A 22,891-nucleotide genomic window follows, 5' to 3' on the forward strand; every position below is an offset into this window, starting at 1 on the left:
GCAGACCAGACTCCAAGGGGTGACCCTCTGCTTCAGCCATGCTACAAACATAAATTACAGAATATGACATGGATGGATAGTATAACTGACTTCATGATGAAATCATGAAGTCACAATACAAATCAAGTATAAAGTTAAAAATAAATTTTGTGGCCAGCCTAAGGCACATCTATGCACTAATCATGGTGTCTAATCAGCATCTTGATATGCCACACCTGTGAGGTGGGATGGATTATCTCAGCAAAGAACTGCTCACTAACACAGATTTAGGTCTTTTGCATATATAGAAAATGTTTGAGATCTTTGAATTCAGCTCACAAAAAACGGGAGCAAAAACAAAAGTGTTGCATTTATAATTTTTGTTCAGTGTATGTATATATATATATATATATATATATATATACATACATATACACATTATGGTAAAAGGGGTGGGTGTATATAAGTTTTTGCTTCTGCCTACACCCTTTTGGTCGCACGTATAAATTGGGAAATTGTTTATTATGAGATTTTTTTTGTTGATTCAAGGTGTGTGCGCCAAATTCATTCATATCACTAAGAAGTCAAAATATGAAGTCATAAGTTCTCCATGAGGGCAACGACACAACTAGCCAAAAGTGAACTTCTCAAATAGTCGAGACCTTGCCACACATTTGAGCAGGTTTTGACACCATCCAGCAGGTGAAATGTGCAATTCTGGTACATTTCCTAGTTGAAATCCAAAAATCAGTACAAAACCCATATTGTCAGAATTGTATGATTTTTGGCACACACAGTTTTGACCTCCGTACGAGTATTAATGTATAAAAAAAATTGGACTTTGAGGCGTTTAACAATTCTAGAGTTTTAAGAAACAAAAGTTTGTCAGAAGAACTGCATTTCTCCTGACCACAACTTACAGGTGTGAAAAAAAAATAAATTTCCTGGAAACAGCAGCCAATCTACATTTGAATTCACTATGCCAAAATCCATAATAAATAGCAAGTTTTATTTCTGAAGCAGACAACTTCTAACAATTTGTAAGCCAGTGTTGTTTGTACTAAATTTCATTTAATTTTTAGGGGAAAATTTCCAGATGGTACATACATACACTGGTTACAAATCTTGATGGCAGTAGTCCTTTCAGACCTCAAGTCCAAAGGACAAAAAAACACCACCACCACCACCACCACATCAGCTCTTCAATGCCTTTCGTATTTTTTCATCCAACCTAAAGCACAAGATCAGGTGCACCTACTGAAGACTTGCTTGTATTTAACATCACTTTTATTGCTTTATTCACTATTGTTACTGGCCCATCTCGCAAGCTTTGATGATACAAAACCATCACTATCACACCGCTCTGTCATAAGGTTTGTTGCATTAGCCCTTCTTCAAAAACCGCCAGGTGCCCAGTCCCGGGAATATATTTTATTGATTTAACATGAAAAACAGCCCATCGCATTTGTCCTGGCCACACCTTTGACTGTTTCTGTGCTCTTACTTCAGGTTTTACAGTGTCATTATTCATTTTCCAGTCATGGCGCTACAATAAAGATACCAGTCCTGACTCACTAGGTAGAAAATGTTCCAATGAAAATGAACAGAACAAACACTGGCCACATCATCACGGACTCATCAAGAGATGAGGGAATGGGTGCTGAACACCAGTTTGGGGGTGTGGATACGTATGTGCATGTACAGATTTATGGTTTACATGCACTGTAAGGCACACCTATTGTTTGCGGCAATTTGCGAAGAAAAGGAAGGCAGCAGACTTCTGTTTGTTTTAAGGAAGCATTTCAATTCCGCTCACTGGTGCTGAAAAGAGAATCAGATGACATGAACAGGTGTGTAAAGGTTCAAGTACAGATGACATAAGAGGCAGTGAAAACAAACCTGAAATATTGCCGAACAATGTTGGAAATTATGGCTGACCATAGAGCATTTATTTCAACCTACACACGTAATATTAAATATACGTCTAAAAATAAATCTTCATTAAACTAGCTTTAAAGCAGTTTTCAGATCATTGCTGGTAGACGTGCCAGACATAAACACTATAATACAATTATTTCCATGAATATTTTAACTATTTTTTATATGCATTTTCATTTAACAAATACCTATAAAAACAAAGTAGGAAAAGAAGATCAAAGAACTACCTCATCCAGAATTATAGGCTCTCTGATTTGCATTTTAGGAGGTATGACAATAAATGCGTGTAAACTGAATTACAAAATTGTAAAATGAGCTAATATTTGTCTGAACAAATGTTAAAGCAGGACCATATACACAAAAGATTAACAAATGTTAAAAGTTGTAAAATGTAGGTGTTTAAGCCGTATTATCAAATAGGTTTAGTTAGTGCATTCAGAACATTTTTAGAGCCTGTTGTTTTATGTATTATGTTGTAGCCTTACGATACTCCATAGCAAAAAAAAAAAAAAAAAAACACCAAATGAGGGGTAACGGTGTATTTTGAGTTAATGCAGTAGTAAGCAAGAACCAACAGTTAATTATTTAAGACTTACCTATTGTGATTAGTAACTTTAATAATGATGTTTACAGTAATCAGCTATTAAGTATAAACTGTTTTAGCAAAAATTTATTAAGGCTATTCATGTTAATTATTCATTCATACATTGAATAATAAAGATGGTTAACACTTAATTCACTGAAAATTTTTTGTCAAATATTTTCAAAACGTGTTCGTTACAAATTCGTATTTAGATGAATTTGTGATTGCAAAACTATATTCTAGTATACAAGCATTCCAAGGCTGAGGAAAGCATGGGCCTCTGCCCTGTGAAAGGTGGCAAGTGAATGAATGAATGTATGTTGTAAAAGACAAATGTCATCTTGCAAGTCACCAAATTAAAAGAACATAATGACAGACATTAAATAAATGTTGGTTAACTTTGATGCACCATCAATACCAAAAGCACCATACAGTAGAGCCGTCTGCTACCTGCTGCACATGTCTGGACTCGTTACCGGGAGTAATCTCATCACATGAATGATGGAAATTAGGAGCAGGTGTGGCATTACATGAAGCTTCAAATGAGCTTGTTTGCCAGGTTTTTCCATTAAAGCTGAGGTGTGGTGTCCACCAAGGCCCTTGCTGCCTGTTCATTTCCATCATTAATGCTTGAAATTCAGCACACATGGACCCTGTTCTATTGATGCTTATGTGTAATGCATTTGCAAAGCAAATTTTATTGGTGGTGAGCACACCCCTGAAACGTCCAGTGCGGCCATGTCATATCAGGAACACATCTTGTTTGGAATCCAACTGCATCAGTGTCAGTGAGAAATGTGACTAAGTACATACGCATCAACTTTGCACTCTTGACAACTTCTAACCAAGTGACTGTGGTAAAGGAGCTGCCTACAGACCACACACTTATCTGGAATACCTACAAAAATAAAATAAAAGAATCTGCAGCATTTAAAATTTCCAACAGACAATTCAAAACTCCTCAATATCTGAGGGTTTACAACAAAACAGTCAGACATCTTTCACCAGTAAAATACAAAAAAAGAAAAAAAAGAAAAAAAAGAAAAAGCTGATTTGGAACATATATACTTTTTTTTTTTTAAACATGCCACACTCAGATGTTATGAAAAACAAGTCCGAGTCTATGTACCACTTCCAAAAACACTTTATCGCCACCTAGTGGTGAAAAGAAGCCACACTGCGACTGCTCACCACAGCACCAAACAGCTTGACGGCAAAATTCACAGTGAAACCCATGATGACATCCACATGGTTGATAAGAACTGATGGTAGTAAATACCTCATGTCAAAGTGCACATAAAAAAAGTATTAACACAGAGCAGATCTTGATAAAAAATAACTTTACTGTCAACTTCTTAACCCATTTTGAGCGGTACAGCTTTGTGAAACAAGAACTGGAAAGAACACAAATGCAGACCTACAAAAATTTGGGTGATACTGAACAGAAGTAAAGTAATTTGTATGGGGGGTCTGAATGAAATAATTAAATGTAGTGTTTCATAAATTTTAAGCCAACATATTGAAACAGTATCATAAAAAAACTTGACAGGAACACAATGAACACTGGTTGGCATTAAGACATTCACAAGTACCATTAAGCAACAATAACTTAAAATGGGTCACATCATTTACACGTATACTTAAAAATAGTCAGAGAAACATATTTTCTTTCATCTACCGCAGCATTTTTTTCTACGCTCGTCACTCCTTTGTCCCTGCAATATGAGGTATTTGCAATGCACATTTTATTTCTGTTAGTACATCCCTGAAATGTTCAGCATGGCAAAGTCATATTGTGTGATACTGTAACAATGCAGACACTCGGCTTCGCTTTTTTGTTTCTTGCAACAGAGAGAAGTAAAGGGATTTAAACCGTCATTCTCCTTAACAATATTTCCAGTGCTCTAGGTCAGTCTCATCTATGGAAGACAACCATTTCTGTTGGCTTTAAAACAAAAAAAGAAATAAAGAAAATACAGAATAAATACACTTGAAAAGCAGACAGAACATTTCACAACTATTCAGAGCTCCTCCACCTGAAACTGCCAGGAATAGGCACCCAAATACGGCAAGGACCCAGCCCACGCGCGCCACGATCCTCGAGTTGCGAGACAACAGCGCTACACAAATAAACCGTTGACAATTAACACTTTTGTCATCAATAATAAAGCTGCTTCAGTCATCAATAAAAATCTAAAACTAGCAGGTTTCAATGACAATGATGCAATCCCAATTACGTTTTACAATATTACATCTTGCCACCTGTCTAAAGAAGTAGCCTAACCCCACCTCCTACCCACCAATCTGGATAAACCATATTACCCAAACAACAGGTGTTCTAATCTTCAACGCATGCTTCTTACAAAATGGAACCTGATGGCATACATTTATATATTGTCCGAAATGGCTCAAAATGCTAACTGGATGTTTTTAAAGAAATAACACAACTAAGAAAGACACGATGGTGTAGCAGACAAATGGGAAACTGTCTTTCAAATGGTGAGACAAACACTGAACTCTACATGAAAACTCATTTTTTCAAAATCTAATTTGAGAATGGCTGCCATTTCTAAAATGGAAGTGCTGTTACTACTGTAAGGATCTGTCCATTTTGGGTGTCTGGAGCCAAGTGCTACATTTTTTGAATTTGGAGAATAGACTTTTTTATTATTATATTGTTAGGCTGGAGTTTCCCCTGTACCTTCTACCAAACTGCAGCTGAAATTTTCAATCTTCATTTTAAACAAGCCCTTTGTGCCACCAACAGTGCACTCTGCAGCATTATTTACAGGGAAATCTTTCAAGTTTGTACAGGAGTCAAATGTTAAAGCTGGTCCAATTTGGTAAAAGGTGATGCTAATTATGGTTAATAGGGTTTTTTAAAGTAACAGTTTGCACCATTTGTCATGTTTAGTTATGTTACAGGGTAACATATGTCATAGAAGCCAATGGACATTGACGTTATTTGACCTTTACTTTGGATAGTAAACATTCAACACAGTCAAAACTAAAATAAATACTATTAGCTCAACCAATAATCTGCATCACATTTTATCAAAATTGGACCACCTTTAACTTTTGACCCCTGTACAAAGTGAAACTGACCTTTGTCACCATTTTTTGCTGTTTTTACCCCATAACCCCACATAATTCAGTCATAGATAGTCAAAAGTATACCTTTATGGAATCTTTATAACAGATAAATAACATGGTATACTTTACAATGTGACAGGAGCTTTTTGACACTTTGACCCCATGTTATGCTTCATTGACCCCTACCTGGCCGCCTATTGAAAAATCAAGTGGATAACCTGCGTTTTCAAAAGAGTAATGCTCAATTTGGTGCTTGTATCACCATTTGAAAGCTTGTTGCAGTTATCTGATGCACTACAAGGTTTTTCTCCATTCATGATTCCTCCACCCACCAACCCCCACGTTCAGTGCGTTTGTCTGATGTTTAATTAACTGCAAAGTGTACTACTCTGGACAAATGACCACAATTGGGATCAAGTTGTACTGAACAGAAATGAAAATACCTCACCCCCCCGCCAGGGTCTAATTATCTCTTGTTGAAGACAATCGTCCACAATTTGTCTGCACATCTGTGCTTACAAGAATGATGGATGAACAGGGCAATTTCTACATACACCCCAAAAATGTTCTTTAACAGGGGTATAAACAATTTTTGATTCATTGAATGCACTTTCAATCACAAGTATGCATAGTCATTGACAGAGTGAAACACTGAGGCAGTAATTGCTATGATTTTGAACATTAGGAGTTATAGTTCTGAACACTAAATGAATTTTGATAATGCATCAGTTTAGTTACCCTTCCAACTTAATTAGAATTCCTCATTTACTTTGCTAATCAATGCAAAATGCTGCGTAGATGACAAAATAACAATAAATTGTGTTTGTACCAACATATCCAAGTTAGATAAATGTATTTTGTAGTTTCTGCTAAGTGTTGGAATGCTCCATTAAGAGATATTTTTAGATGGAATTTCAGTCACCGGTGATCATTTCTCAAGAAGACCACTTTTGTGTTTAGTTTTATGGGGATAACTGACATTTTTACCACCTCTCTTTTTGTTAAGGAGTCCCTGCAGAGAATTCAGGAAACATTTTAACTTTACATCATTTGAAAAAGTGTTTGACTTCTCTACTGCACTGAAGCCATTCTATCATGGCTCAAGTGCAACCTCTACTGGCAGAAGAAGGGAGAGGGGGGGGAAAAGCCTGAGCATCTCATCTCTTCTCCAAAAATATACATTTATCTTAACTCTACTTTGACTGGCAGTTTCCTAGAATTATTAAAACTTTTATATTACATGATATAGATTCTTATAAATATAGGTTATATGGCCCTTGTTAAAGAAAACAAATTTCACATTGACACAAAAGTACCATAATCTCTATGTAACCACGTAGAAAGTGTTTTCAGTGTCCAGGCGAATTGGCAGCAGTCCATTTATGTCACACTCAATCAACAAGTAACAAAACACAAGAAAAATCACCCGAGGTTGCAAACTTACACTCCTGAAGAGTGCTTAGTGCGCCGCAAATGGTTTTCCTGAGTAATACTTTAAAACTTGTAACAGACAAAAAAAAAAAAAAGTTATTTTAACTCTGGGTTATTTCCTGCCACCCCAATTACCATTTTAGAAACATATGTTGTGATTACAGCCCGACCAACATATTAGTTGGCCAATAATATCAGGCGATATGAGCCATTCATGAACATATTGGTGTCACTGTTATATTTGCTAATATGACAACTTTTATTTTATTGAATAAACAATGCAATAAACACTTTAGCTGCTGGAAATGGGACTCATTAAGTATTTTTTCCAGCACAGGGGCTCAGTACTGTTTCCAATGCTATCAAGCATGGCTGGGACCCCTTTACCCCTTGGTCTCATTAGCTGCAAAGAGGCAAAGTGACTGGTTGTCATTCATTTAGTCAGAGTGAGCATTTAACAGTGACAAGTAGTCGCTATGCTGCCAGCCAGGTGGGGCTAATATAGATGAGAAGTCTATTGTATGCAAAACATGATTTTTTTTTTTTTTTATGTAAAATATCAAGCCCCATTTGCATTTCTTTGCCAAAAGGGTTTCAGAAAATGTTAAGAATTACTGCTTTTTTTCACCCCGCCAGATATATCGGCATCGCACATATTTACTGCCTAATATTGGTATCGGATCCACCAAAAATCTGTATCATTTAGGCTCTAATGAATTGCTTAAAAATATCAGCTCACTGAAAAAGAAACATAGCTGACAACCCTACATTTACCTCACAAGTCATTTCTGACAAACAGAACCATAAAAATCCAATGCATACCATCTTTAACTTAATAGGCAACAGGAAGCCTTGTAGCTTAATGAGGGGATGGGAGTAGCCAATTAAACAGAACGGCAATATAACTATTTAAAACAAACAAGTTCACTAAAAAATAAAAATAAGAAAACTGGTCTCCCTCCCAGGCTCATCTGTAGCTTTGGCTTGTTGGAGTTTTGGAACCTGTACTTACTGGTTCACTGACATCAGATAACAAACTACTATACCCTGAGAATTCAGACAGAGGTGTCCGTATCCTTAGGTCCAGCTCCCCGTTAGAATCTGTGGCATAAGCCAAGCTGCAGACATCTGGCTTGAACTGTAAACCAAAGGCCTGGGCAAAGTTTTCTATCTGGTAGGAAGGCTTGGAGGAGTCCAGAGAGGCCAGATCCTGTGAGGAAGCCAGAGGGTAAACCTCAGAGACATTCTTGATGGAGGGATGATCCTTCTGGCCACTCAGGTCTGATGGACTGATCTGGTAGGAGGAAGGGGGAGTGGAGGAGTGCTGCTTCTCCACCTGGTCAGTGAGCTCCTGAGATGGAGTAAGCTGCTGGTGTGTAGGAGGCTCCAGGCCACTCAGATGGAAGCCATCCTGTGGAGAAGAGCTTGATAGCATCACAAAGTGGGACTTTGGCACAGACGAAGGCAGCAATGGTGAAGCCACCGAATGACCGAAGCCGCACTCCAGTGGGGAAGTCGTGTAGACGCTCTTATCAGCATAAAGGGGATTACCTGGATGGGAACTGTTATATGTTCCAGAGGAAGGGGGTATAGGGCCCAAAGAAAAGCTGGCACTGAGGCTGGTACGCTCCAGGGCCTGCAGCAGGAAGCGGGAGTATTCGTGCATCATGATGGTCTTATCAACTGAGGGGCTGGGTGAGTCCGTACTGTGGCTAATTTCAGGCCCCTCAGCAGGTGGTGGGTTCAGTTCCACACGCTGGTCACTGATGTCAAAGTGTACATTGTGGTGTGAGCTGGCACCTTTCTGGGAATAGTGGTCAAGCAGACTCTGCATTACCTCGTCAGGTATCCCAGACTTGTCACGTTTGTCCACACCCATGGCAGATGGATCCAGGAGGCTCAGAGACGTGTCACTGTCCATCACACTAGAAACAACACCCTGAATGACAGGTGGTTGGGAAGACATGTGGCCGGCACCATCATACTCCCCGCTGGTTCTTCCAGCCACTGCAGACCCTGATGAGTTTGCATTGTTTGCCGTGTGGAGGTAGCGTCTCTTCTTGAGAAACTGCATGGCATCATCATAGTTCCTGCTGGTGGACCCGACTTTGGCCCCATCTTCCTGCAAGAAGCCAAGGCCAGCCAGCCCCCCACTCTGCTCTAAGGGGAACGGTTTGTCCTCACCCAAACCAGACTTATCAAGGCCCTTGTGGTTGGCCTTTTTAAAAGACATCTTTGGAGCACAGCTATGGTGGATCTGCTGCATGCTGGGTCTTGACTCAGTGGACGAGGAAACCGTGCAATTCTCAATAGAGTACTCATGAATGCTGTAGCCTCCAGATACAGCCCCATGAATGTGAGGGTCCCTCAAACCTGCTTCCACTGTCCCTTCTTCGCTCCCCTTCTTTTTTTTGCGTTCGCTAAACTCTCCAGAATTTTTGAACTTTCTCCTCTTTTTCACAGTATTTCCAGCATTTCCCTGAGTGACTTCATAGCTGCCATGTCCAGTGTCTACAAAACCAAGATCAATCATCCCAGGATCCTCCTTCTTGATGGATTCTCCACAGGTTCGCTTATGCTTAAGCAATCGGTCTGTCCTAGAAAAATACTTTAGGACACAAATACCAAATGTTGTCTGACGAGTCATTTTAAACAGATGGATAAGTGAAGTCTACATACTGGATATGGCCGGAAAACTAACCTGTTGGCAGGTGTCACACCTGTATGGCTTTTCTCCACTATGCGTTCTCTTGTGCCTCTCCATGTGATACTTCTGAATAAAACGCATATTACACTGGTCACAACTGAATGGCTTTTCTCCTGAAAATAAACAGCATTGCTCCAGGTTAATTATGTTCCAGCTGACTGGTTGAGCTCAGTGTTCTTACTCAATTACTTACCGCTGTGGATTTTCTCATGTCGCTGGAGAAGGTACTTCTGAATAAAGCTCATGTTGCATTGGCTGCATCTGTACGGTCTCTCACCTAATTTGAAACCATATATTTATACAATTACATCCTGTAACTAAAGCAAGAAACAGGTACTGGCAATGATTTTGTTTTCGTTCCCTGACTGCCACTTGTTAAATCCTGTAGCACGAATACACACGTCTTAAACCACAAAATAAGTTTATGGTCACAATTATCAAAACACCTGTGTGAATGAGAACGTGTCGACGCAGGTGGTAGGAGCTTCTGAAGGCTGCAGAGCAGTGCTCACACACATGTGGTTTTGTTCCTGGCAACACAATGCATCCATCTGCATCCAACACCAACTGCTAAAGAACAATATACAAACAGAAAGGTCAAGGTCACTGAGCCAAAGATGTTTTTCACACACAAGTATTTAGACCATGACATGATTTGCGTTGTTTCGCCCCCCGTACACCACCACAGTGGAGTGGTAATAATTTGGATTTGTACCTAGTGGAATAGCACAGGAGGATTTTTATAAAAAGGTGTGAAATCTCAGCTCCAGATTGCCTAAAGCCACATGGGTGACTCCAGCCCAGATTTGATACGTCCTCTTGTTTACCTATTCTGTTCAATGCCACCATCAAACTGTGACAGGCAGTGCAACAGACATTAGTTTTACTTTGCACAGGTTCTGAAGCCTTTAATTCCTTCAGAGTTGTCATATGTGACTTGCTTGATGAGTTTTCTTTCATGGTCACCGACCTTTAGAAAACTGCCTACTACAAACAAATTTACCACACAACAGCACACTGTATTTCCTAATGACTGTTGTCATTTAAGTCCAAGCCATATTCAATAACACGGAAATCAGTAACAAAGTTTGATTCATTGCAAATGGACTTAATGACCCAATTAATTAACAGTGAAACTAATCACCATTTTTCAAAAATAGTATACAAATAATGAATGTTTATAAGTGCAATGGCAAGAAGCCTGAGCTGAAAGATGACACAGACCACTCTAGGAGACATCAGGCGACCTGAATGGTGCATTTCATCTTTCAAAGAATTAAAATATTCTTTCCATTGCATGAATGGAACATTTCAGATCTGCGTCATTTGACATTTTGCTTAAAATTAGACAGGTCTTTCATTCTGGAGCCTTGTTGAATTTACACGTCAAGTGTGTCATGGCGTCATTACCAATAGTGTGAAACGGATGACATAAAAAAGCACGGATAGTACCAAAAATGCACACAACAAAGAATGAATTTCACATGAGATAGAATTCTACCAATCAAATGACAAGGATATACTCAGATGTCATATAATTTGTTTTATCAATTCAGTTAGTTGCTGAGGCCCTAATAATGTTTGTTTTTTTATTTGACATAGTAATAAACTGCTGTTGTAAATAAATTGTTCTCTGTAAACAACTTCACTAAAATATGACTGCATTCAAAGATGTATGTATGACAAACCTTTGCCTCACTTCTTCCTTCCTTGGTTTGCCCTCCTGTCCATCAACACTTGACCTTCGGCCTTTTCTCCCTGTGGGTTCCTTTCCTAAATGACTCGGCAGCTGCAACGATGACAAAGAGAGAGGGAGAGGCCGTGAGAGCGAACACTGACAAGGAAATTACTTGAGAGAAGGCTAAGGACATTCATTCTGAACCCATCAAGCAAACAAGCCAATTTTTGCTTCTCATGCAAACAAACAAAACACTTGAACAAAGTCTGGAGATTGCTTGTTGGAAAATCGATTTGCAAATTGTGGTCCTGTGATGTAGGTGGAACACAAAGGCTTTAATTTATGGCCCCTGTAGATAAGTGGTCTGTAATTCACAGTAATAGCCTTTCATCCACTACCAACCCAAACAAACAATTGGCAACCTTTCACTGTTATTTCTAGCAGGTAAATTTCACAGTGATTATTCATAATGTATGAGATATAATAATAAAGAGAAAAACAATGCCCAACCAGAACTGGAGCACACATTCTGCCCATTTTCACTTTACCAACCTTCTGCCACAGTCAAGAAGCTACACCGTACTCTGATTATGGAGACCAACCCAATATGATGGTTAATCTGTAAATTCTTAGGATAACTCATGGTAATTATTCATTTTAAGGTTTGTCAGACAGAATTGTCCATGCTGAACTCTGAAAAAGATCATCAGTGTGATAATACATGATGCTACAAATAGCACAATGATGAAAGACACTGAATATAACTCTTAATCAAGCACAGCTCTGAGGCATTAAAAAAATGAATAGCTTTTTTTTTTTTGTTTTTGACAAAATAGCCACAAGCCCATTTACATGAGCTGTAAGTCCAATATATGCTGTGTCCATGTTTAAACAAAACAAGCCAAGTTAAATTTAAAATCATCCACAACTACAACTCTATGAAGAAGAGCAAAGCTTGTAACAAAAGTCAGCACGTGTCATCACCACACTTTGAGACACAGAAAGAAGACAAGAAAGTTTTGGACAAATCTCAATGCGCTTTGTGTCAATAATAACAGTTCGTGTGGAACAATGATGCTGCAGCTGAGCGGGAAACATAATGGGAGTGATTGCAGAGACATTTTTTCCCCAATCGGACTTTAACGACAGGAATTAAACAAAACCTCTTGGAAACCTCTTGTCGGTAAGGTTAGACCTTACTTGCGTGAAGCGCCTTGAGGCGCGGCATAAATTCAAATTAAATTGAACCTCTGGGCAAAGAATTCCTGTAATCAAATTATTCAAGTTATTCGTTTCAGCCATAGATTCTCTATTATTGAAGAAAGACGTATATCAATCCATTTTGGTTCATACAATTTAGGCTTTTCTTAAATTTTAAATGAGGTCTATTCATCATGCACACAGCCTACTTCACCATTATACAAATATGATCATGATGGTGGTAGACCTAAAGACTAATTTCATCACAAGCACGTTATAATTCCTAATGCATTAGTTTCCTTTTAAAGGTACTTACATTTCCCATGCAGAGATCCTGCACCAGCACACTCTGGTTGACTGTCACGTGGAAAAGCTCGGTGTTCTTACCCGGGCCAGCCGGATAAAGGGGCAGGCGACAATCATGCTCCGAAAGCTTCTCCTGCTTGATACCTATAGGGTTAATATAATCTCCCACCCCAGCAGATGCCAAGGTGCCACCCTGGGTACCTCCACTGCAGTCAGGGGAGGCCCGCTCCTTTTTAAGGATCACTTCTTGTGGTGCAAATTCCTGCACGACCGTATGAGCAGCCAGCCGGGTGAAGCTTGCCACCGGTGGAAGATGGCTGAACATAATCATTCCAGGCCCAAAACTGCTGTCCATGCTCCCACTGGCACGAAGGAATTCACTGCCAATTTTGTCATGAACGATGCTCATGGCGAATGTCAGTGAGGAGGGAAATTAACAAGTTCCAACTGGTTTCATCCTGTGACGAAAATAAGAAAAACAACCTTAATGCCAGCAATCAGTTCTTGTGAATGCATTCAATCTACATCAATAATATGAACAAATGACCATTTAAATTAGCATGAGCCATTTTTTTTATTTCCATCAATGCAGGACATGTAGCATGATGTGATTTTTTTTTTTGTATGCACAAAGATCCTCCCACCAAACCTTTAAAACTGGTTTTGCATTCTCTAGATTAAAACATAAAGACTCAAAAGAATCACAAAAATGCTAACATGAAATGAAGAATGATAACCCTTGCTCATTGCTCACAAGGGTCAAAAACTCAGTGGTCTTAAACAAAACGACAACAAAAAACATCCAGTCAAACTCTTGACAGGAAAGGCACCACTTTCACGATGTGACTTTGATGCAAATAAAAAAAAAAGGTACTTGCACAAAATTATTCACCTGCAGTGTATAAACATTATGAGAGGGCAGACCTTACTCATCAAACTGTGTGAACGCATAGAAATAACAGACAGTGACTACATTTACATGCAGCCAATAACCCTTTTATAACTGGAATATTAGCAATAACCCAGTTGCACATGGCCATGTAAACACCCGCAAAAACCCGACTATGCTCATATTCCGGTTTTTAAAAACCCGACTATGCTCATATTCCGGTTTTTAAAAACCCGACTATGCTCATATTCCGGTTTTTAAAAACCCGACTAAGACCCCTGGGTTACTCCTTTTCTAACCCGAATATCAGGTCATATAAACGCGTATCGGGATATACCCATAGAAAGGAACATTATTTTGTGTTCTGCGCATGTCCTATCCACAAGGAATCTTGGTCTTTTGAGTACGGCAACTACTTGTATGTGGCACACGCAACCCACTGGACACCACAGAAGCAGATGTAAACAGCGCATTGTGTTCTGCGTACTTATCAGGCAGGCCGGTCGCGGCACCGGTCGGCATCACCGCGATTGCTCTGCCTCCGATGCGCTTACTGAGTCTGCGGGCTCGGTAAACGCCGAGGAATAAATTATGGAATCATGAAAAACAAAAGAACGCTCCAACACATCACTAGTATTTTGTTGCACCACCTCTGGCTTTTATAACAGCTTGCAGTCTCTGAGGCATGGACTTAATGAGTGACAAACAGTACTCTTCATCAATCTGGCTCCAACTTTCTCTAATTGCTGTTACCAGATCAGCTTTGCAAGTTGGAGCCTTGTCATGGACCATTTTCTTCAACTTCCACCAAAGATTTTCAATTGGATTAAGATCCGGACTATTTGCAGGCCATGACATTGACCCTATGTGTCTTTTTGAAGGAATGTTTTCACAGTTTTTGCTCTATGGCAAGATGCATTATCATCTTGAAAAATGATTTCATCATCCCCAAACATCCTTTCAATTGATGGGATAAGAAAAGTGTCCAAAATATCAACGTAAACTTGTGCATTTATTGATGATGTAATGACAGCCATCTCCCCAGTGCCTTTACCTGACATCCAGCCCCATATCATCAATGACTGTGGAAATTTACATGTTCTCTTCAGGCAGTCATCTTTATAAATCTCAGAACGGCACCAAACAAAAGTTCCAGCATCATCACCTTGTCCAATGCAGATTCGAGATTCATCACTGAATATGACTTTCATCCAGTCATCCACAGTCCACGATTGCTTTTCCTTAGCCCATTGTAACCTTGTTTTTTTCTCTTTAGGTGTTAATGATGGCTTTCGTTTAGCTTTTCTGTATGTAAATCCCATTTCCTTTATGCAGTTTCTTACAGTTCGGTCACAGACGTTGACTCCAGTTTCCTCCCATTTGTTCCTCATTTGTTTTGTTGTGCATTTTTGGATTTTTGAGACATATTGCTTTAAGTTTTCTGTCTTGATGCTTTGATGTCTTCCTTGGTCTACCAGTATGTTTGCCTTTAACAACCTTCCCATGTTGTTTGTATTTGGTCCAGAGTTTAGACACAACTGACTGTGAACAACCAACATCTTTTGCAACATTGCGTGATGATTTACACTCTTTTAAGAGTTTGATAATCCTCTCCTTTGTTTCAATTGACATCTCTCGTGTTGGAGCCATAATTCATGTCAGTCCACTTGGTGCAACAGCTCTCCAAGGTGTGATCACTCCTTTTTAGATGCAGACTAACGAGCAGATCTGATTTGATGCAGGTGTTAGTTCTGGGGATGAAAATTTACAGGGTGATTCCATAATTTATTCCTCAGAATTGAGTGAGTCCATATTTTTTTCCCTCTGCTTGGTCTAAAAAAGTAACCGTTACTGACTGCCACAATTTTTTTTCTTGATTTCTTATAGTGTTTCTTAAAGCCAGAAAGTTGGCATTTGAAATGACTTTAGTTTTGTGTCATGTCTGTGATCTGCTTTTTTTCTACAAAATTAAACAACTGAATGAACATCCTCCGAGGCTGGTGATTCCATAATTATTGCCAGGGGTTGTAGGAGCCGAGATGGATTAAATGATGGCCGATATACTAGCATAATGCCAAACAGAAATTGCTTATCACTTCTTTTCATACTGTACTCTAAAGATAAACAAAGTATTTTTGAGGGCATAAAGGTCACTGTGACTGCAGTAGCAGAATGAGAGGATTGATGTGCTGTTTGCTAATCTGTGTGATGGGTCTTTTCTGAATCAGTCATCCTATTTTCATGACATTACCAATAGGTAATCTGGTACGTTCTTCTGGCAAACGGTCATATCTTAAAACTCAAGAACTGTAAAAATCTCAAAATCTATTTTTTCTACATTAATACTGGGAGGTCAAAGCACTGTGTACCAAAAAAAAAAAAATCATGAATTTCTGACGTTTATAACAGCCTTTTATTTATTTATTGTTTATTTATTTTACTGAATTTTCAGTTTGAGAAGTTGGAAAATGTACCCGAAGTCCTGAAATACATACATTGCCCACTAGAAGGTGACAAAAGCTGCTCAAATGTGTGCAAGGTCTCGACTGCTTTTTTCATTTCAGAAGTTAATTTTTGGTGAAAATAAAATGGGATGAGACAAGGAAAACGACAACAGTTATTTCAAAAGAATTAAAAAAAAGACTTTTGATGGGCAGAAACCAACTGGACAAGATATTTGACAACACATATTAACCACCAGCCTTGTTGCAGGATCTGGTCCAAGGTGGGAAAAGAGGCAGAAGTAAAAAGTGCACAGTGACAGTGTGATTTGGCTACTCTCTTCTTCAACACATAAATCTGATCACTTTTATTATAGCCACATAACCAACACCCATAGATTCACTGATCAGAATGAATCCTTTCTGACTGGACTCTATTCAGATGGGAATCCTGAATATAAATGTAGTTTAACCCTCTGGGATCCGAGGGAATTTTTTGGACAGTTCACCCACCTGGCATAAATGTTTTCCCACAATCAGGTTTTATGTCTCTTTTTTTCAGGACAACCTGTGCTTTCAGAATATATATGTTTTTGTTGTGTTTTTTGAGTGTAATAAAGGTTTACAATCAAAAATAGGCAAGGAAAAAATAAAGCGAAAAATAAATTTTCCGCACACTTTTATTCAAAACAAACAGCAAACTATAATAAACAACTGTTTTGACACTTTATAAAAGGTAATTTGAGGTCTTGTGTGAAAGGCTGTATAACAAAAAGGTTCAAACAATAAACACAAATGCACATTTTTAACAATATATACAAAATGGCCTATACGTTTTGTTGTCCATTGATATGGTAAACAGTGCTTTATGCAGAGAAAGTAACAGAGTTATCCAGTAACACATGCAAACTAGTGGAGCAATCCTGATAGTTACACACTCTTTGAGCATGTGAGATTCTCATCAGAGGCTCTCTGTGTGCTGCAACATTGCATTGTCTCCAAATCACAATTTTCTTATTTTACTTAAATCATGTAGGCTATATCAATCACCTTTTTCCCCCAGTGTTGGGTCCAAAACAGGAATCACTCAGGCAAACACTACCTCTCAAAAATATTCACCCTACCTCTCAAAAATATTCATCTATCTGCTGCCACCAAGGGAAATGTAGGCATCCCCTTGGTCTTCTCAACACTGAGGAAACTACCTAATAGATAACTTTGTTACTGGACACCAACAGGATTAATGAAGGTTGACAGTCAGTCAAAACATCCACAAAATCTCTTTAACTGTGTAAAAGCTACAAAATATTCATTTCTATAATTTTGGGATCTCATAGGTGTGATTTTGGGTTCTGATAGATCTGCTTTACTTCTGTTTATGATATTTCTATTTGTTGCTGGCAGTTATTAAGAGGATCACGTTGGAAATAGCCCAAGTGTTTTATACTTTGTGTTATCCTCAGTGCCTTTTATACATTGTACTCTATTTTTACATGTATAAATTTTACCAAAGTAAAGCCATCCATCCATCAACAGTCTATGAATGCTATAAGACTGCTGTAAGACTGGTGTTTAACACTGATGAGAGCAAGCAGCTGCAATGATCTGCTAAAAGTCAAGTTTTCAACCAGATGTCAGCCTCTCCAGGTAAATGCTAGTTTAAGTGATCTGTGTCCCACCTTCATACATAAATAAATAAAACTAGTGTCAGCTACCCCAGCATTTAAGTAGACCCTCTTTCGGAGACCTTTGTGATGTTGATCAGACAATAATTCACAGCAACTGAACTGGAAAAAATAAAGAAATAGCTAGAGAAATCTGAAAATACCTCCTATTAAGAAAACTATCTATTTGTGTTTGTCCACAAGGACATAAGGCAATTAACACCTAGCAACCTATAAAAACGATTGACAGCGAACATTGTTTCACCCCAGAAAATAAAACAAATAACTGTATTAAATCTACCACAGTCCCCAAAGTGTCCACCCGGTAGCTGGACACTGATTCGTGTGGACTGGTGAAACGACAAAACACAAACATGAGCCTCATAACAAAAGTCACACAACTACACAACGATGCTCGCCGGTTAGCCCACACGGCTAACAGGCTAGCTAGCTGCTGCGCTTTGTTGTCTGGCCCCCAAAGAGTCGGTATATTAAACTGTTGCAAACAAACTCCGCAGTTATATGTTACGGCGATCACCTACCAGTGCATGTCCACGACCTGCTGTTTTATCTTGTTCGCTTCACCGTCAGCAGCCCGCTTCAGTTTCTAAAAGCAAACATTGTTCTCACACAGCGGCTACTTTCTCCCATCTTTATCGGCGCAAAGAATTCTGGGTAAAGAGGCTACCGTGCTCAAGATAATAAAATAAAAATAAAAATGAAGTAAATGTATTTAATAATAATAATAATAATAATAATAATAATAATAATAATAATAATAATAATTTCTTCACTTTGCAAAAGTTTGAGACAAACTGCAAAGCAAAAGGTTGTGATTGTTTTCTCCTGAAATCAAATATAACCTTTTTTTTCCCCTTTTTTTTCCGGAAAACTCTTCATTATTTTTATCATTATCCAGATCCAGATATAGTTTATAGTAAATTATCATTAAAAGCCAAACTGAGGTTTACAATTTAATTAAATGGTAATGGACAGCATTTATACAGCACATCTCCATCTTAATCAGAAGCTCAAAGTGCTTTACAATGATGCCTCACATTCACACCAATATCAGCCATTAGCGATTTTTCAGTAAGGCTTGGGTTTGAACCAATGGTCATCTGGTCTTAAGCCCAACGCTTAACGACTAGACTAGACCATCACCGCCCACTTCAGTTTGAACTCTCTTCATCTTAGACTGCGGTTAGCAGTCGGTCTTTATCTGGATTCATTCCAGATTGTTTTCCAGCTGGATAGCATGCAGACCTGTTTTTCTAATCCAGCTCATCCTAAACACATGCCCAAACTCAATCTGGTTCAAGTGCGTGGATCTGGACATCAAAGTGTGTGTGTGTGTGATGACAATGACCCTGATTTACTGCCCTCCCCACCAAACAGTACCCCTCCAATATGATGGAATCTATCTTGGGAAAACCTTCATGAGTCTCTGGCTTTCCACTGTTCTTAAGTACATGAAATCCCACAATACAAATCAAAAATTTCACAGTACTATTATGACCAAATTTTTAATGTATCATAAGGCTTCTCACAGAAAAATTCAAAACAAACACATGTGACACTGACAGCAAATCCAAAGTGCCTCCTGAATTCCTCTGAGTCCAAACATCAGGATGATCATAATGTTTCTCGTATGCAAAACATTGGTGAGCCTGTAGTTGTGAAGTAGCTGTCACACCTGAGTGCCAGATCCTGCAGAGGCAGATTCTTATAAGGATCAGTCACTGAAACGTCCCCAAGGAACTCTGCCCATTATCTGCCAAAACATGATATATCTAAGATTTGACAGTTTTGACATCCCATTATAAAACACTACCTCGTCATCTCTGACTGAATCCACTGTGACTTTCCTGGTACTTTTTCATGTTTTCTGCAGGGAGTAGCTGTTATTCTGTTCTCACATTTTCAAAATCTCTGGCTCAGTTACACTGACATTCTCCTGTCCTGTTCTCCGACACAGAAGATTTATCCTTAACACTGTTATATTCCTCTCCAGCTACAACAGTGACAACAGGGAGAGCACTTCATCAAATATTACAGTTGCTGCACCTTGGAATTCACTGAGAAGTCTCTAGACATGAACATTTTGTTCACCCTGGAGTCTTGCTGACTTTCATGGTGCCCAACTGGGATGCAGTGTGTCGGAGACACCAGCTGGATGGCCTGTTTGGAAATAAACAGAGTAAATTTATGCATGTTATGGTCAGTTTGTTTAGCTTGGATGTCATACATGGTAACCAGTCTCCATATTTATCAAGCTGATTACCCATCACAGTGCGGGTTTGATTCAGAGATTGAAATGAAAACTTGAAGTTCATCAACAAAGCGATCATCTCCCACCTATCCCAGATTCCAGAGAACTGTTAGGATGTGACTAAAGCTGCTACTGCTACTTGCAAAAATGAAGAGGCAAAAAGTTCAAGGAAAAAAGAAGAGAATAGAAATGACATCAACCTTTAGCACACTTATTGATGATGAAGCAGATGATCACTCACTCATCACTCATCTTCAACCGCTTATCTGAGATCGGGTCGCGGGGGCAACAGCTCTAGCAGGGGACCCCGGACTTCCCTTTCCCATGTCACATTGACCACCTCTGCCTGGGGGGCTCCCAAGGCGCTCCCAAGCCAGTGTGGCGATATTATCTCTCTACCTAGACTTGGGTCTTCCCTGGGGTCTCTTCCCAGGTGGACGTGCCTTGAACCCCGCCCAGGAGGCATCCTTACCCGATGCCTGAAAAACCTCAACTGGCTCTTTTCAACGTGAAGGAGCGGCGGCTGTACTCCAAGCTCCCCACGGATGATCGAACTTCTCACCCTATCTCTAAGGGAGACACCAGCCACCCTCCTGAGGAAGCCCATTTTGGCCGCTTGTACCCGTGATCTAGTTCTTTTGGTCATGACCCAACCTTCATGACCATAGGTGAGAGTAGGAACAAAGACTGACCAGTAGGTCGAGAGCTTCACCTTTTGGCTCAGCTCCCTTTTCATCACAACAGTACAGTAGAGCGAATGCAATACCGCTGCACTGACTCTCTGGTCATCTCCCACTCCATTTTCCCCTCACTCGTGAACAAGACCCCGAGGTACTTGAACTCATTCACTTGGGGTAAGACCGTATTCCCTACCCGGAGTAGGCAATCCATCGGTTTCCTGCTGAGAACCATGGCCTCAGATTTAGAGGTGCTGATCCTGATCACAGCTGCTTCACACAGAAGCAGATGATGCAGCACAAAAGTGTCTCTCCTCTTACAACTACTACTACCACTAAAGTGCTGAGTATAGCCTATGTCCCTCCCTGTATGTCAAAGTGTACGTGTGCCAGGTTTGGATCAATTCTGCAGCAAAAAAGTCTCTCTCCCCTTAACTACTACAACAACAAAACTACTACTACTACTACTACTACTACTAAAGTGCTCAATATAGCCTATGTCCCTCCCTGTATGTCAAAGTATACATGTGCCAGGTTTGGGCCAAATCTGCAGCAAAAAAGTCTCTCCCCTTAACTACTACAACAACAAAAACTACTGCTGCCACTACTACTACTACTACTACTACTACTACTACTACTAAAGTGCTCAGTAGCCTATGTCTCTCCGTGTATGTCAAAGTATATGTGTGCTAAGTTGGCTCAGTTTTGCAGTACAAAAGCATTTCTCCCCTTACAACTACTACAACTACTAAAGTGCTCAGTATAGCCTATGTCACTCCCTGTATGTCAAAGTATACGTGTGCCAGGTTTGGCCCAATTCTGCAGTAAAAAAAGTCTCTCTCCCCTTAAGTACCACTATGAATACTACTCAACATTGCACCCAGTGAGTCAAAATTTCACACATTCTCGGGTAATGTTGATTTCTCAGAATGCAAAAGACCAAGAACCACTCCCTACTTTTTCTGGTTCAGGCTCAAAACTTCTCAATTGCCTCTCGTAAGTAATCAGAAAATCATAAAATATAAGAACACACCAATATCTAATATCTGGTTTTGAGTTTCTTTTGAGCTTCCGTCCTCTTAACAAACCATATGTTCTTTTTGTTTAGCAGTTTGTGGGAAAATGAATTACTCTCACTGAATGCAAATGTCAAAGGTGAACAGAGCACTCAGACTCTTATTAGCAATGATTTGATATAACAGAACTATTTTAAAAAAAAAAAAGTGCTTTGTGACTCTATATTCAGAAGGTTTCCTTGTGTAAACAGGTTTTAATGAATCTTCGGAAACAGAGCGAGCCGCGTGTGTGGCGTCAGTTCACTTTGACTTCATATTCTGAGTCAGTGTCACTGTGTCATAGAGGTCAGCAAATGTCAAAGTGTCTCAACTTCCCATCAATCGCTGCTGTCAGACGAGAGTCTGGCGGTCCTCCAGCAACAGGGAGGTGTTACATCTGGTTTACTTTCACTCAGTGGAGCCAAAGTGTGTCTGAAGGAAACAATCTGACAGCACAGAGAAATGAATTGGCCTGTGCCAACACACAGAGAGGGGGCGCAAACCTATGAAGAAAAGAAAAGATGAAAATCACTTTATTTGATTTTTTTTATCTTAGGAAATGTGCATAAACATGGTTGGTAATTTTAACTGTCTTTGTTCCCTTTGCAAACACAAACTGAATTTCCTTTTTGAAGTGTGCAGGCAGCAACTAAAGATACGGCTCCATACCCATTGGCATATGCCCATTGGATCTTAAGTACAACACCTTAACCATCCTGGTTCTGGAGGGCTGCATCTAACAGATGGTTAAATCTGGCACTATACTCCCTGATTCTCCAAAGGACCAGCCCTCTGTTCAAACATAAATCATTCATCAATCATGGAACACCAGCGTGCTGTTCTCGATGTGTGGGGATAATAACATGCCATGTGGCTGGTGCACTTATGATGTTTGGCATAAATATACAATTGTGAGGTGAGTGTCAGGTTAAGTCCCAGCGGTCCCGTGTAACAGATTGAGACAGCAGGAAGCTTGGC

General features: G+C 39.4%; 1 protein-coding gene across 1 annotated transcript in view; it reads right to left on the reverse strand.

The window, feature by feature from the left end:
- znf281a (zinc finger protein 281a) overlaps positions 1-18,585 on the reverse strand; it is a 32,481-nt gene extending 13,896 nt beyond the window's left edge. The window contains exons 1-8 of the mRNA XM_034190344.1: positions 18,452-18,585; positions 12,926-13,373; positions 11,416-11,520; positions 10,178-10,301; positions 9,925-10,008; positions 9,726-9,844; positions 7,373-9,632; positions 3,314-3,320 (exon numbers count right to left, since the gene is read on the reverse strand). Coding sequence (XP_034046235.1) covers positions 7,992-9,632; positions 9,726-9,844; positions 9,925-10,008; positions 10,178-10,301; positions 11,416-11,520; positions 12,926-13,324 — 2,472 coding nt within the window. The 5' untranslated portion in view covers positions 13,325-13,373; positions 18,452-18,585 and the 3' untranslated portion in view covers positions 3,314-3,320; positions 7,373-7,991. The remainder of the gene's footprint in view (positions 1-3,313; positions 3,321-7,372; positions 9,633-9,725; positions 9,845-9,924; positions 10,009-10,177; positions 10,302-11,415; positions 11,521-12,925; positions 13,374-18,451) is intronic.
- Positions 18,586-22,891: the final 4,306 nt, after the last annotated feature.

Source organism: Thalassophryne amazonica, chromosome 16, assembly GCF_902500255.1.
Source record: "Thalassophryne amazonica chromosome 16, fThaAma1.1, whole genome shotgun sequence".
NCBI lineage: Eukaryota > Metazoa > Chordata > Actinopteri > Batrachoidiformes > Batrachoididae > Thalassophryne > Thalassophryne amazonica.